The sequence below is a fragment of the Drosophila biarmipes genome, chromosome 2R (genome assembly GCF_025231255.1).
Source record: "Drosophila biarmipes strain raj3 chromosome 2R, RU_DBia_V1.1, whole genome shotgun sequence".
In the NCBI taxonomy this organism is placed as follows: Eukaryota; Metazoa; Arthropoda; class Insecta; order Diptera; family Drosophilidae; genus Drosophila; species Drosophila biarmipes.
In genome coordinates, this window is record NC_066615.1 from 11,647,509 (window position 1) to 11,663,164 (window position 15,656).

The following is a 15,656-nucleotide window of genomic DNA, read 5'->3' on the forward strand; positions in this document are numbered from 1 at the left end:
ACGTAATATTTCTTTTTTATTTTTAACTTTGTTATTATTTAATCAGCTGTTTATAATATGTTTTTTTAGGCTATGATTGAAATACAAATAGTCAAATTTGTCAAAGTCTTCTAAGCTTGGCTAAACGTCAACTAGGTAACATATTAATTCTATTGATCGAACAAAATAAAAACAGTGGATTTAAAATTTAAAAAGCTTACATTTAAAGAACATCCATACCCTTTTTGCTTTATTTGGTCACCTAAATTATTTTTTTTTTGTAAATTATATTTTAAAATTTTTTGATACTATAATAATTAAATGAAGGGACCAATATCTATTTTTTTTAATTTATATTTACCTGTCAAAAAAAGGTTTACAATAAAAAGGTTGTTAGTAAAATAAGTATTCTATTTCTTATTAAACCAAAATATTCTTCTGATTTTAAGGATGGCCATTTTGAGTCTTAATCTTAATTATAAACAAAAGCATTAAAAATATAGGTAAAATTGCAAATGGTGTGACCAAACCCGCCGCCATCCCTCGAAGTATGCCCCGTTATTCCGCCTCTCCCGCAGGCTTGCGCCCTTTTCGCCCCAACGCCGAGCGGCCACACCGCGCGCCACCAAAAAAGTATAAGACCGACCGTCGGCACACATTTTCCACACGATTTCGGTTCGATTTCGATTCTGTGCCTTCCTTGTGTAACAAGCGGTGTCAGCGCGTGAAAATGCAACAGCCCCACGAGACGCACAAGCTTTGATATCGCCCCAATACGCAGATGTGGTACGGATTCGGACAGTAGCGTCCAACGCGGCCGACTCGCTGGTTGGTCAGATTCCTAGGGTTCCCCGTCGGCCTCTCGAGAGTATCCCGCGCAATCCCACTTCTGGGCATGATTACCACGCGCCAGTGCGACATTTGAATTGCAGAGCGCCAGGTGCGGAGCACGAGGACTCCCCGCTACCAGGACCGGGAGACCAGGACACCAGAAATCCCCCAGGAACTGCGCCATCGCAGGCCTAACCTAAAAAGGCACGTGCAGCGCGCGTAGAAGAGTTTTCTGCGTGCCACCACAGCCACTCGGCTCCTCTCCAAAAAGAACAGAGTGCCAATTCCCGAAGACGACGACGACGACATGGCCACCCTCCTCAGCAACGGCCAGCAGTCGGTGATGGCCACCAGTAATGGTCAGGAGCAGCAGCAGGACGAACCGGAGCAACAGCAGCAGGTCGAGATCAGGAAGTCCAGCTCACCGAAACCAGGCGCCATGCCCAACTTGAAGCTCAACAGGATGGGCTCGGTGTCCCCGAAGGACAAGCGCGTCTACAAAATAGTCCTGACTGGCGGTGAGTTTTCGCTGGTTTTCCCTCTCGAAAATACCCATTTATCTCTGATAGGCTTTTTCTGTGTATCTGTTACAAGTGTCCTCGTATCTCGTTTCTCGCATCCACCCGATTGCGATTTGTTTACGATTTGTGTCAAGGTCGCGGTTTTCCACGAAGGGGTAGAGACTTTGCTTTTGTCCTGCGCGGCAGCTTCCCAGGCTTACCCCACCTCCAGGTGGCACTCAGTGCTTCTGCTTTATTTTCTATTCCGTATTCACAGAGCTACCGGCTTTTTGGTGGCTCGTCGGCTCAGCTTCAAAGACCCCGGCTCTCTATTCATATGTAAAAACAGCGCCATAAAACCAGTTTGTCCCACCATCATATGAGCAGTGGTTGGGCGCGTGGTCTAATCATTTAATTTGGCCCAAGTTATGGCTGTGATTAGAAGTCCCACAAATAGCATTGATGTATTGGCGGGCGCCTATCTCCCCGACAAATACTCGCACTATCGCATGTGGGGCGGGCTTCCTCTGCCCGGAATTCGAATATTTTCAGGAAGAGGCTGATAAAACGTCACCACGTGGGGCACTCTACCGTAAATCCCCGCCAAGTCCCTGTAGAGGCCCATTCAAAGAATCGCTTATTGGTTAGCTGGGGCGTCGTCGACAGGTTCGACTCTTTTTAGAGTGCATTCGGAATCGATTTCCCCAGATCGCTGCGCAATGCATTCAGCAATGGACGTAATTGCCTTCAGGGTCAGGCCGCAGACCCAATCGAGTGATATGCACACCGCCGAGAAGCTCGGCTGCACTTGATTTTACTGGCATTTGGGCCACAAGTCGGGCTGATTCGTTTCCGCCCTGTCAAACAATGAACCATTGAAGAAAATCATGCTGAACTAGAAATTCCACACACCTTATCTACGAATTACTTTGACAATGTACTCAGAGATTATTTCCCATGAGTTAAAAATATTTGGGTGCATATTATCTTGAGTGGTTTCCAAACTAGAACTTCAACTAATTCATTTTAAATAGAATAACTTCTGCATTATGTTGCCTTAACTAAATTTTTCTTTATCAATAGACAGTTTAGGCTTCCAGAATCGATTAGAATTTTTAAGTGGTTCCCAAACTTCTCTGGTTTTTTGGTTTTATGTAAAGGCATTTACAAACTTAATTAGCAGGCTAAGTTTTTTAATGTATGCTAACGATAATCACGTGTTTTTTAACTAATTAAAACAAAGAGACGTGCGGTTTTCTGAATTTATTAAATAAAAGCTACTTTTCCAGTTTAAATGTAAGCGCAAATGCAAATATTAAAAAAATATTTTCACAACTTTTTCCGCATTAGCTCAGTCAGTTGTTATAATGTGGGTTGTAAAAGTATTTGATGGGAATTTTCCCACAACTTTCAGCGCACCTTTCTCCCGTTTCGCCGCCAAGCCAAGCAGTATAGAACTTAAGAATGTAACCTTAGCCCATTTGCCAATAAACAAATAAAATTAACGAATACATTATGCATTTTCAGGGCCCTGCGGCGGCAAGACGACGGGACAGTCCCGGTTGTGCACCTTCTTCGAGAACCTTGGATGGAAGGTGAGTGTCGTGGGTGTTTCTCTGGGGGATGATAAATGGCGGGACGATGGGAATGCCGATCCTAGACTTAGGCAAGTTAGCGATTGCTTTGGGCCGCGGGCAGCTCTGTAAGTAGAGGAGAACGAAGAGCCATGGCGGTAGCGGGATTACCTTTAGATACTCCCCTCATTACAATTCTATTGTCCCGAAAACTCGAAACAAAGCAATGAGCATGTTAAATATTTTCAGGTATTCCGCGTGCCTGAAACGGCCACTGTTTTACTCAGGTAAATTCTCTCTCCACACACTCTTACACTCAAAAAATAAAGTAAATTAAAGTAAAATCATGGCACTCAAAGCGAAAGGAGCCACTCAGGAACTCCGCCACCTGAGATTGGACCCAGTAGCCTTGCCTGCCGCTCGTCCTCTACCTGAGACGATCACCATTCCGATACATAATTCTACTCGAGTTCCAATCTCGATGCTCTTGAACTCTGAAATCTCTATCTAGTGAATACAAGTAGTCCTTTTTGTGAAAAGATTCTAATCCCAGCTTCTGTTTTTCTCTTTTCTCCCCCGACATCCGAATATCTAGTGGCGGCGTGAAGTTCTCCGATCTGACCGAGAAAGAGGGTAAGTAGAGGCGGTGCCACCGAACGGGAGACCAGAGAATACCACTTGGTAGTTGACGGAGCAGAGCAGAGGAGTCTAGTCTTACATTGCAAGCATTTTCCGAGACCCGAGACCAAATACTATCTCATTTTCCGAGCACTGTCAAGTTCGACACGGCGTTTTCTCGAACCAACGAAAATAATTCAAAATATTTACTTCGCGGGCACGACCAACACTAAGAATCCCTATACTATACGCAATACGTACAATATATGCTAGGGGTATTTTTAAAATCAGGCAAGTGCGACAGCCGCCATACTATAGATAGTACCATTGTATATCTAGTCTACATCTGAGTATATAGCCAGAAGGCCCCCAAGAAAGTCACGTCTTCAATGAAACTTACGTAATGCTTTGGGACACGATTCGAATTCCCATTCGATATCCTGATTGCGTGCCTCGAGGTCATTTCGCCAGCAGCCCTCCTTTTAACTTGCCAGGCAATTTGTCAATTATGGCTATTAATGGATTTGCCAATGGGGTTGCCGGGGGGCGTAGGCCCGTTCGAAGATATCTAAATTGCCGAGAACGCTATCCGATAAGATATAGAAAGTAGCGAGGTCTGATCACATGCCGGCCGATTAGTCGCCGTTCCTTACAAAGCCTCGATGAATTATGGTATTTGCAAGCAGGACAATTAAAGCCTCTATGAGTCACGACCGGACGGGGGAATCTACATATATTTATATTTATGGCCAGCGGCTAATCTAATACCCACTCACCCACAACACAACAAAACACAACAACCAACCAACCAACCAAACCAATCGCCACCCACACTCACAGACCCGCCCACGCCAACCACGTTCGTTTACAAAGATCTGCCCTTCGCCGCTCCGGAGCACAGTCTCATCGACCTAACCGCATCCTGTCCGCGCTGCTTGGCCAAGGCTGCATCGCGGCCCAATGGCAGCGAAGGTGAGTGCCATGTGGCGAGCCGGTGGAGCCACAGATCGGTTGTTATGTCCTCGTTTTGCCACTGCCCAGCTCAGCTCCCTAACCCACGGCAAGCGGGCTTCCCCATGCCGAGTCCTGTCCGCCTGCTTTCCTAATGCATTTTTTATCGGCTAAAGTCTTCAACAGATCCGAACCGTATCTTTGTATCTTTATGCCCTGTGTTTGTCCCCCAATGACTTGACATTTTGGCCCCTGCAAACACTGCTCTTTGTTAACCCATGTACATTTCTGTGTGTTTTTCTGTTTGTTCTGGCTTCGTTCTATGATTTATGTGCGTTCCCATAACACTTGTGTCCACTAACTCGTCGTAATCGCCGCGCTCCGTACAATGTGTCTATCTAACAGATATGTATCTGCTCATTTCAATAATAATATTTCACGCCGAGCCTCTGCAATTCGCTTAGTCGCTGCCAGTTCGGCCAATTTAAATGGGCCATTTAAATTTAGCCGCCACATAGGCGATGAGAAGAGTGGCTATACATTTGGCAAAATGTCTTGCTGTGGTCTATGGTGGGGTTTTGCCGAGCAACACGTGTGTGTGCTGATGTCTGATATCTGGACACCCACTCCCAAAAACCTGGATTGCTGGGACGTTGCAAAAATCGCTGTTGAATTTGTTTTCTTTCCTCACTGAAAAACAAAAACAAAGAAAAGGGGGATTGTTTAACAAGTTAATTACCTTGGCATGTGGCCATTTTGCTGAGGCAGGCAGTCATTCTTGGGTACAATTTACTTATGTTTTGGGGGGTATTAAAGTGATAAATTTGGTATTATTTTAAGTCTTCTAAATACAAACTGTCTCCTAATTCATGTGCCATTCATTTGTATATGTTGCTACTTTTTGGAAAAAATGTTTTTGGATTTTTATTTTAAGATCCCTTTAATTTACATAAATTGCTTTCCCACCTGCATCCCAAATTTGCACAGCAGCTGCAAGGCAATGCCCACTGTATGGCCAAATAGACTTTCGGCGATTGTTGGCCAGTCAGTCAGCCATGGCCACATGGCCATTTTCCAGCAGAGCGCCATTTTCGTTTTCGTTTCGGCATTACCTATTTCTGTGGGGGTGACCGGGCCCGAGTGTCCGTTCTATATGCTGGTCTTCTGACTGACTAATTAAATGTGTGTATTGTAGGCGAAGAATGTGAAATGATTCGCCGCATCACGTGCCTGCTGACGCGAGTTCGACATCCGCCCGCCACCCAAACCGCACCCCTCGGGCGGCGCCCCTGCCTTTGCCCCCAACGCCCCCCAAAGCGCCTGACAATAGAACCCCCCAGACTTTTGTTTACGCTCTCTTCGCAGTTGGGCGCTAAATGCGCTCCATTCAATTATTTTGTAGTGTTGCGATTTGTACACTTGGGGGCAGAAATATGGAGCAATTTTATTTGCACTTAAATGAGCAGGGTCTTGCTAATGAAAAATATATTTTTTTGTGGAAAAAGCCAATGGAAATTAACAAAAATTTTAAATGCCTTAACTACAAATTAATAACTTTCCTCTACTACTGTGTGCATAAATATAACTTGTATCAAATAATATCCAACTTGTATTTGAATGCTTAAATGAATGCTATAATTTAGGATTGTATTCGATTTAATTTTTGAAAAATGATTTTTTTAAATATATATTTTCAAATCTATCATAAACCGCTAACAGAACAAATATTTCGACCTCAACTGTAGTATATATACCCACAAATGTGAGATAGTTGTGCCAACACATATGTGTTGGGACCTTTGATAGATAATATATTGGACAGTGGGCGGGGCCAGGGGGCGGGCTTGTCGCAAGTCTTGCCAAGAATTCTCGTTTGAACTTGTTATCGCTCGCTGTCTGTCAGTCGCTGTGGTTGGTGGTCCTCTCCGCTCGATTGATTTTCCGAAATTGATTGCTAAACGATTTTGTTTTTGCCTGTTGATTTGCTACCCCCTTAAGCCCCAGCCGCCCCTCCTGAAGCCCGCCCTTCACTTCGCTTCTTTCTAAGCCCCTATCCAACTTCTTCATTAGGCAAATCGCTTCTCTGGCATTATGTAAATTAACTTGGCTAATTATTCATGTATGTTTGTAGAACGTACGTGGCTACAGAACCTCCTAATCTGCATAGACTGTATATACAGACACACGTTTATTATCTCGAGAGTCCATTAAAGGTTGGCTGGGCAGTCACACACAATCAAAATCAACACACATGCCCGCTTTAAAACAATCATCCAGATTTTTAGTGCACAAGAAGAATATTTTAATTTGTAAGGAGAAAGTATTGAGCAACGTAATACAGGGGTTTTTTTTAAATGGAAATCAGGGTATAACACCAATTATTTTCCAGAAAGAAATTGTATTTTTCTTGTATAGTATCAAGGTTTTTTAGTGTAAGATTAGGATTCGCTTTTTCTGCCTTATCAGGGGTAAGGTTGTTCCAGACCTATATTTTCTGTGCATATATTTCCGTTCCCCGATGCGCAATAGCTGGTGAAATTTCAAATAAGCGTTCCCCGCGGGGCTTACATATGTACATCTTGAGGCATTTTTCGTTATTTTCTCTTGCATCATCGTTGCTAATTGAATTAGAATTGGCAGGGCAAAAAGAACACTCACAGAAGCCGAAAGAAGAACCAAGCCAGAGAGCAGTAAACAATGGCGAAAGGCGCCCCGCACATTGATCGATCTCACCTGTCACCCGATGCAGCCAGTCAAGTTCAATGCGAGGCACATTGCACATGAGCCAATAAAAAACAGCGGCAACTAATGCGTAAGCGAAGGCAGCTCGCTGGGAAAGAACACTTTTTTGCACGCGACCGAAAGCCGCAACAAGTGTTGTTGCGTCGCTCCCCCACAAGCACCTGACTTGGCCCCCAAATGCCCCCTGATTTCATCTGCCCCTCGGCTAGTGCAATAATGCAATGTGACCACAGTGGGACTTCAGTAACTGAAACTAAGATTACTTAATAGGTTTACAGGAAGTAGCATTTATTGTAGAATGTCTATGAGACCGACAAAATAGTTACTCTTACTTACCATTTTATGGTATTTTCTTATTAAATAGTCACTAAAGTAACATTAAATAATGATACTATTTTAAATACTTGTTAAACTTGCTTACAGTAAGTAAATATTATAAATAATATTTTTGATATTTTTTAAACTTCCTAAATATGTAAATCTCTACGTATAAACTAGGTAAAGAGCTTGAAAATTATTTTACCAATTTATTTTTAATAGTTTCTCATTTAGTTAAATCTCTTTTTTTTGACAAAAACTGAAAGTAATCCACGGAATGTTCCAGTTACCGAATTTCGACTGTGTTAGAAAGCGAGTGGTGATGAAATAGCTTATCGCTATAATGAGAATCGATGCCTCCCTGTCTCTGGGGAAAAAACCCCCTCATCGCCACCTGGTTTACCAGCTGGGACTGTGACGCAACCAGCGATTAATGTTTATTTACTTTTTTCAACTGCTTTGGATTGCTAAAACAAAAAGCTATAGTTCGGGCAAGGCCATTGAATACTTTTCAGTACAGCTTCCTAGAAAAATTGATAAATCATTTGTCAATAATGTACATTTAGTCAAACAAAAGTCTTCCGTCAGAAAATAAGTATGCTTTCACTCGAAAATGTAACAAAATTTTAATTCTCCTAATTTTTATGTAATAAGTGATTTAATTGATAAAATCGAACAGGAAATATTTCGAACTGCTTAAAGCGTTAGTCCTACATTTCAGAACTTAAAAACTAAAAATCTAAAAAGTATCTGAGAAACCTTTATATTTTTTAAATTTGTTTTTGTTTACAAATAGAAATACTATTGTTATTCTAACACATTGAGCTGAAGATTACTAAAAATAACCGGAATCGGGGTGGACTTAAACTGCTTTCGACCGCTCTGTAAATTAGTATCACCATTGAAATTGAATTAAACGCGAGGGAGCGAAATAAAACACAATCCATATGATCCGACCCTCCATTCAGACAGTAACATCTGGAGGAGACGAATAATGCTGGGTACCCTTTAACCCGCAGCTGATTAGAAGCTGTGTTTACTGGGAAAAAAGTACTACTCACATCAGTTGACAACAAGTTGATTGAACTTCTGATTTCTGTGGCTGATCTTGCCTTCCCCTTCCCTCTCCATCGACTCAAATTCAGATTAGGTTCCATCGCTTCAACTTCAGATACTGGATACTGGCCATCGTCCATCAAGCACTGTCATCACACTTGAATCAGAATCAGATCCGCCCAGTCAATTAATTCTCTTACGATTCGATGCCACAGTGTTATATTCCCTTCGATTCGAATTTGCTTGCAATTGTATTTCGATTTCTATTTGTTTCGATTGTAAATAAGCGTCGAGAGTCCAAAGAGTAACGTCGCCTTCCTCCTCCAATCTTCCTTCTCCGTGCAGCCTACAAGTTCCAGGAGAATCTGATCCGCACCATGGTGCAAATCGAGAACACCTACTTTGAGCTCGGCAACTCGAGCACCCGCAACTGTCTGATAATTTGCGATCGCGGCGTTATGGATGCCAGCGCATGTGAGTATCTGGGAATGGAATTTTACCCATTGATATTCGAGGAATAACAAATATACCACCCCCTCCAGACATATCCAAGGACAAGTGGGAGAAGATGATGGCGGGCAACAAGTGGAATCCCGTGGAGATGCGCGACAATCGCTACAACCAGATCCTCCACCTGGTCTCCGCGGCCAACGGCGCCGAGGACTTCTACTCCACAGAGGTGAGTTGCGGGCCATGGGTCAGCAGTACCGATTTCACTTGACCAACTCTCTTGTCCGCACCAATAATCGCCCCGAATACGGTAGAACAGAAAGCGCCACTATCAGGTATCCAAGAACGGCTGCACTTCTAACTCCCGTAACTCCAAATCCAATCCAACAATTTTCTCTTAATAATTTAGTAAATTATATGATTCATACATTTAAAAAATATTTTTATTTTCTGAACCTTTATATTGTATAATTGCATTTCATTGTTTTTAACAAGATATATGATTTCCAAAAGTTTATAAGGAAACTTTTAATTTAATTTTTTATACTGAAAATAATAAAAAATGAAACTTAAAAAGTTATAATTTCAATCTTAAAGGAAACAGATTTTGGTTTAATATTAACATCTCGTGTTATTATTTATGGATCAACCCATTTAAATGTTAACTTTGTATCGTAGAAACAAAATTCCTTAAAAGCCCACCCAACTTTAATTTGTAAATATTTAAGTTTAAACAAATTAGTACTGTGGCAGCTGTACTTCATACAATAGCTAGTGGCTTTCTAGAAAGGGCTAGGGACTGTGAATTCGAATCTAATATTATCTAATTATTTACTTGCTCATTGCAGGACCATGCCTGCCGCTCGGAAGGCGTTGATTTGGCCAGGGAGCTGGACTACAAGTCGGCGGCCGCCTGGGTCGGCCATCCCTACTTCGATGTGATCGACAACTCCACCAACTTCGAGACCAAAATGAACCGCATGATTGAGTCAGTGTGCCAGAAAGTGGGCATCGACATTGGCGACCGTTTGCAGGCCACCTCGCGCAAGCTGAAATATTTGGGTAGGCTATCTTCTGAGACTCAAGCTCAAGGATCATTACTAAACTCCCATTTTCTTGCAGTTGCCCTCCTGCCGCCAGACAGCGAGTTTCCGCCCTTCCAGGACTTTGATGTGGTGCATCACTATCTGCAATCCGCCGGACCCAAGGTGCAGGCTCGCCTTCGCAAGCGCGGTCAGAAGAACCACTGGAGCTACATCCACACGCAGCGGCGTCCCAACGTCCACGGGCAGGCCCGCATCGAGGTGAAGACCCAGCTGACGCATCGCGACTACATGAACCTGCTGGCCCAGCGCGACGATGCCCACTTCACCATCTACAAGAAGCGCCGCTGCTTCCTGATCAACAACCAATATTTCCAGCTGGACATATACAAGGAGCCAGGCCATCCACGGTCCGTTTAACTTTATATCCTTCGTTGATGATTCCGGTAGTAATATTTTGCTTTTCCCCTACAGCTGCAAGGGATTGGTGCTGTTGGAGACGTATTCATCGCTTACTGGAGATGCCCTGAAGAACTGCATGCCCAAGTTCCTGAATATTGTTAAGGAGGTGACCGGTGATCCGGATTACTCCATGTTTAACCTGTCCCTCAAGGAGGACTGGAGCACCACCAAGAAGTTCTGCCGTTCGGCGACGCACGGTAAGCAGGATAAGCAGCTGCCAGAGCCGCCGAAGCAGTACCATCCCTACGACGAGAACAGCGACTAGGTCATCCGGCCGGGAGTCAACATTATGCATAGCCAAAGAATATAGAACCAAAAGCTTGAACCCCCACTGCTGTACATACCACAAGCCTCTATCTTTGCATGCCACTCCGCTCCATTTCACTTTCCTTTCCCCTTTCTAAATTTCCAAATTTATGGCACTCGTTTTGGACCCTCGAATTTTGATTTCCGCCTGACTGTGTGTATTTCTCTTTTGATTTTGTAGTTAAGGGCGCCGCTAACGGAGTCTCGAGCACGCCGTTGCTCCTCAATGGTCAGTAGGCTTCTGAACTGTCCCTGAATCTCTTTTGCACACGCAAACACACGGCAGAAGCAAGCTATAAGACAAAAACCAATGACCTGGCAACAAAATGTACAAAAAAAAGCTTAAAAACTGAACGGAGGTCCTTCCAAGCTGCCTTGGGAGCTCCACTTAGTGCTCTGATTTATAACCACACACCCTATACACCCAACACACACTCCCTGTTATTTATTTGCGTACTTAGCCCCCGGAGGATGAAGGAACCGTGAACGAGAAGCGTATGTGTCGAGTCTATAGTTTGTAGTGCAACCGCAACCGAAACCGAAACCGGAGGTCGAGAGCCCCACCCGTACTTAATTTTCTTGTCATGTTTGCTCGTGTTAATTTTGTAAGCCATAACAACACTAGAAACTATGTAAATCCATGGATCCGCGATAACATGTGACGTTTTTGTGTCTTTTGGAAAATTTGTGAACCCGTAATTTTAACTCTAACTCTAAGCTAAATGAAAATAAGATTACGACTACAAGACCACCAAAAACTGGAGTTGAGTTTCCTTATTACTTGCGTGTTTATTAAGGCCTAAATAAATAGTTGTATTTTGGGCTGAGACTAGTGGACCTTGGTCTTGTTGATGCGCTTGATGAGGGTGTCCACAGCGCGGTGGATGCGGAGCACCAGAAGATAGCCCACAATCAGGGCGGGCAGGCTGACGAATGTGGCCAGGGCCTCGTAGATGAACCGTGGCGCAAAGATCTTCCACACCATCAGGTGACGGCAATGAATGGTGCAGGCGATCATGGCACAGAAAATCTAAAATGCAGTTGTTGATAAGTGATTCATGTGAGGATATAAAGTAGCAGCACTCCACCTTGAGTCCCTGCAGCATGAAGAACTGGGCGGCCAGCTTGAAGCCAGCTCCCAGGAAAACATCCTCGTACTCGTACAAAGTCAGTTCGCCCCTTGTCATGTCAAAGCCAACCGCCTCGTTGGCCAAATCCGTGAGGGAAGTGGTGGCATCCGCCTTGCCACCACTCTTGCAGCTTCGGATGAGGTTGGGAAACAATGCGAACAGGGAAAAGGTCTCTGTGTTGAGCAGAGAGTACATGCAGAAGAAGAAAATAGGTCCGCAAAAGGTGTTCAGAATGACCAGGGCGCCGGATATAATATTCGACTGTCCAATGCCAGTGGTGCGACCGACAAAGGCAGCACGCCACTCAATCTGCGACAGCGTGGTCTGATGCGAGGTGGCATAGAAGCAGAAATGGGCCAGCAGGAACCAGCCAACCAGGGCTGTAAAAGTGGGCTGGACACAGCTTTCTAAAGGGTAAATGTCAGCATTAGCAATATAACCATAAGATACTTCAAAATCAATAACTTACCAAAACTACTCGCAGTTCGATAACGCAATATCCCGTGAACAGTGAGCAGAATAGCTCCCACGGCCACACAAACAACCAAGCCGATGGAAGCACGCGGTTCCAGGAGAACAATCATCACCAGAGCCAAAAAGACGCCAAAGGCGATGACGATGGATGAGTAAACGGTAGCCAGTCCATACACTACCGGTATCTGACTACGCCTCTCGCCGTCATCGCCCTCGTACATGCGTTTCATCTTCCTGAAGATCTCCGGCACAATGCTCTCGCTTCCGTTGATGGTCACAGTATGTGAACTCCTGGGAGGCAGCACAAAGGTCATTAGCGGAGCCCAGGAAACTACTATGATCTGCAGCAACAGCAGACCATAGATAACCAGAGCCATGGCATCGATGTGGGTGCGTTGGATGTTCTTAATGGAGCTGTTAGCCAGCAACACATGGCCGCCGGCGCAGATCGAGGCCACCGTAGGTCCATAGCGAGCCAGCAATACGTTCGGCGAGTTGCCAGTCAGATTTCCGCAGGATCGCAGGTACAATCTAGTCAGGGTGGTGTACACTACGAGTACCACGACGGCAAGGATGTAGGTCTTGCCAGTTCCCGGCTTCTTGATCGAGAATCCCGCTCCGCCGCTGTTGGCGAAGTCCGAACAATTGCCTTGCTCCTCGCGGCATCGAAACAGTGTGTAGGCAAAGCGTATCAAGCATATAGCCAAGAAGCTGGCCAGGATTAGTCTCAAGGCTGTGGAGCGCAAGAACTGGGTGGCCTTGAACTTTGTTCTGAAGTCTAAGCTAGCACTCAATCGCAAGAGTTCGTAGGAGAGCAGGAAAATGGATGCCGCCAGGAGATACGACAAGATCTTGGCCTCCTGGATGACGAAGCTATTCGAGAAGAACACACCCATGGAAGCGACTAGCAGCAGCCGCGTGGGCATGTGCCCGAACCGCTTGACTGCTGACCAGTTGGTGGCAATGCTCGTCCAGTGGCGCAGCGTGTGGAAGGCCAAGATAACAGCACTGGACAAGGCCGTGAAGAAGATCACTCCGTGCTCCTCCGTCTTGAAAGAGAAGGTCTTAAAGTAGCGATATCCAAAGACCGCAGCAGCCAAGTTGATGAGGTACGTGTAGAAGACCTCCTTGGCCTTAAAGATGTGCGCGTAGTCCGCCGGGCGCGAGTTGTTCACCAGCAGGAAGATAAAAAACAAGGGCAGGAAGGTGAAGAGCAGTCCGTGCGTCATCTGCGTGGGGTCGAACCTGACCCAGATCTCGCGGCAGGTGCCCAGGATATCTCGCAGATTTGTATTCAAGTCCCGCACAAAGGACTTGTAGGCAACCTCGTTGTAAACTGTTTGCACTCGGTGGGTGAGCAGTATGAATTCGGTCTCTAGTTGGTCCATCTGGTCCACATTAAAGGTGCGCTTGTTCTCCAAGGCGTACTGGAAGAAGTACCGATAGATCTGCTGGGCATTCTGCCAGGAATGCAGCAGAAGGGTTTGGAACTTGTTCAAGTGCGGCACTTGCAGATCGGGCACAATGTTAAAGTTGACCAGACCCAGATTGGAGTAGGGTATGGGGACGCCAAGTATGGTCGCCAGCGTGGGGACCAGATCAATCTGGAAAACAAATATCGTTGCTTATCACCGTGACGTGACGTGCCGAGATTACCGCTTGTCTTATCTCACCTGCTGCAGCATTTCGCTATCTGAGCCGGAATCATTGCCATAAAATCTGTGCTGCTTGGAGTAGGCAAACAGCAGGGCATTGGTTTCGTCATCGGTGTCGCCGCCATGGTCCCCGGATGCCGTCATTCCATGGTCGCCCATTACCAAAAGGGTGGTGTCGTTGTCCATGGCAGCCACCACAGATCTAAATGTTAAATATATATAATTATTGTTTGTATTAATGAATGGCAGCACTTCTACCTTATCATATCATTCATCTCGCCCAACTTGCGCGCCATTTCCTCGTGCATGGGTCCGTGCTTGTGTCCGCAGTGATCCACGCCCAGGAAGTGGGCCACCAGCACCTGCCAGTCATCGCTGGCCAGCTCCTTGGGCAGATGCTTCAGTATCTGATTATCCACGCTGTCCAGATCGAATATATCGAAGCTGGGATAGGAGTAGGATCGCTTGAAGCGTCGCGGATACAGGTCTGTCCAGGTGCTGTCGCCCAGGAAGACCAGTGGCAGATCGCTCTTGACTATCTGATCGATAACATTATCCTCGTTGATCTCCGGCGAGGCGAAGTTCGAGCCAATGTCTATGAAGGTGGGCAGGCTGCCGGTGGTCAATCCTTTCAAGCGCTGCAACGTGGTGGTGGGCGGATCCGCCCGGAATCTCATCAGGCGGGCATGGTCCGGACTCTGCTGCAACAGCTCCTGCAGCACCACCAATTTGTTTTCGTAGGGCAGGGGCTCAGTAACATTCTCCTTGTACAGGCCAAATTCGTATTTCAGGGCATCCACCACCAAGACAATGACCTTTGACTTTTGCGGAAGACACAGATTGGAGGAGGCATTGACATCCTTGAAGATTTCGTTCACAACCTCGTCGGTGAGCACGTACTCCTGTTAAAGGATAAAGGATTACGACTTGTGGATTTGCTCCTGGTTTCCAACTTACTGCATTGGGATTCGTGGACAGTCGGCGGCAGGTGCTCGTCTCCGTTTTGGAGACCCGGGCCAATAGGAATCCCCGCGAGAAAAGCAGCACTCCGCTGCTAATGAGAAGGGCCAGCCAAATGAGCACGAACACGTACGTGAAGTTCATCTTCCGACTGGGGCTATTAATTAACTAACTAGGCACACAAATGCTTTCGCTTAATGAGTAATAATCTTTTCGGCATTTAGAACAATGCTGGTGGAGGCGAATGGTTCCTACGGCTCGCCAGCCGGCTTCCGTTGTATAAAACTATGTATTTTAATTGCACTTTAGTTCGGAGTGGTTTGATAAGTCTCCGGCATCACGTTGCGTTCTTTTTGGTGGCTGTTTTCATTTAAAATTCGTCATTTTCAAAGACTTTCTTGTGGACCGAAGAAAAAATCCGAGGAATATGTAAGAGCGTTGCCACCCCGTGAAACCAAACAGCTGCTGCACATTCATCCCTGGATTTTGGCAGAGCTGCCAGCTTGCAAAACTTTAAGGCGGGATTTTTAAAAAACTGATTTTAAAACCATTCAGTAATTAAATTTAGAATAATGCCAGATAAGATTTATATTAACCTTAGGCAAGA

General features: G+C 45.3%; 2 protein-coding genes and 1 long non-coding RNA gene across 5 annotated transcripts; 1 reads left to right on the plus strand and 2 right to left on the minus strand.

Moving 5' to 3' along the window:
- The first annotated feature begins 597 nt into the window (after positions 1 to 597).
- Positions 598 to 11,588, plus strand: LOC108030124 (TRPL translocation defect protein 14). 3 transcript variants are annotated; one of them, XM_017102826.3, is made up of 11 exons: positions 598 to 1,328; positions 2,838 to 2,905; positions 3,134 to 3,171; positions 3,480 to 3,517; positions 4,343 to 4,474; positions 8,915 to 9,043; positions 9,112 to 9,248; positions 9,868 to 10,081; positions 10,142 to 10,472; positions 10,537 to 10,721; positions 11,012 to 11,588. In XM_017102826.3, the coding sequence occupies exons 1-11, from the start codon at positions 1,118 to 1,120 to the stop codon at positions 11,065 to 11,067; spliced, it is 1,539 nt and encodes a 512-aa protein (XP_016958315.1). In that variant the 5' UTR covers positions 598 to 1,117; the 3' UTR covers positions 11,068 to 11,588. The 3 variants fall into 3 exon arrangements, with proteins under 3 accessions (XP_016958315.1, XP_016958316.1, XP_016958317.1); XM_017102828.3 differs by lacking the exon at positions 4,343 to 4,474 and having other exon boundaries at positions 600 to 1,328; XM_017102827.3 differs by lacking the exon at positions 4,343 to 4,474 and having other exon boundaries at positions 10,537 to 11,588.
- LOC127011082 (uncharacterized) lies at positions 8,365 to 8,908 on the minus strand. Its single transcript, XR_007764135.1, has 3 exons — positions 8,770 to 8,908; positions 8,575 to 8,715; positions 8,365 to 8,519 (listed from the first exon to the last, which is right to left on the minus strand). It is a non-coding gene; the product is annotated as an uncharacterized LOC127011082 (long non-coding RNA).
- A 6-nt stretch (positions 11,589 to 11,594) lies between the features above and the next one.
- LOC108030123 (GPI ethanolamine phosphate transferase 3) lies at positions 11,595 to 15,500 on the minus strand. The gene is made up of 6 exons (XM_017102825.3): positions 15,047 to 15,500; positions 14,348 to 14,991; positions 14,108 to 14,291; positions 12,430 to 14,038; positions 11,919 to 12,367; positions 11,595 to 11,860 (listed from the first exon to the last, which is right to left on the minus strand). Exons 1-6 carry the CDS (start codon positions 15,191 to 15,193, stop codon positions 11,660 to 11,662), a joined length of 3,234 nt encoding a protein of 1,077 aa, XP_016958314.1. The 5' UTR covers positions 15,194 to 15,500; the 3' UTR covers positions 11,595 to 11,659.
- Positions 15,501 to 15,656: the final 156 nt, after the last annotated feature.

What these genes read in the sequence shown, in the direction of transcription:
- LOC108030124 (XM_017102826.3), top strand. Translation starts at nt 1,118, where the DNA reads ATGGCCACCCTCCTCAGCAACGGCCAGCAGTCGGTGATGGCCACCAGT. An exon ending in CGATCTGACCGAGAAAGAGG is followed by an intron (nt 3,518 to 4,342) that starts GTAAGTAGAGGC and finishes CCACACTCACAG; the next exon opens with ACCCGCCCACGCCAACCACG. An exon ending in CTGCCGTTCGGCGACGCACG is followed by an intron (nt 10,722 to 11,011) that starts GTAAGCAGGATA and finishes TTGATTTTGTAG; the next exon opens with TTAAGGGCGCCGCTAACGGA.
- LOC108030123 (XM_017102825.3), bottom strand. Translation starts at nt 15,193, where the DNA reads ATGAACTTCACGTACGTGTTCGTGCTCATTTGGCTGGCCCTTCTCATT. An exon ending in TGTCCACGAATCCCAATGCA is followed by an intron (nt 14,992 to 15,046) that starts GTAAGTTGGAAA and finishes ATCCTTTAACAG; the next exon opens with GAGTACGTGCTCACCGACGA. An exon ending in GAGATGAATGATATGATAAG is followed by an intron (nt 14,292 to 14,347) that starts GTAGAAGTGCTG and finishes TTTAACATTTAG; the next exon opens with ATCTGTGGTGGCTGCCATGG.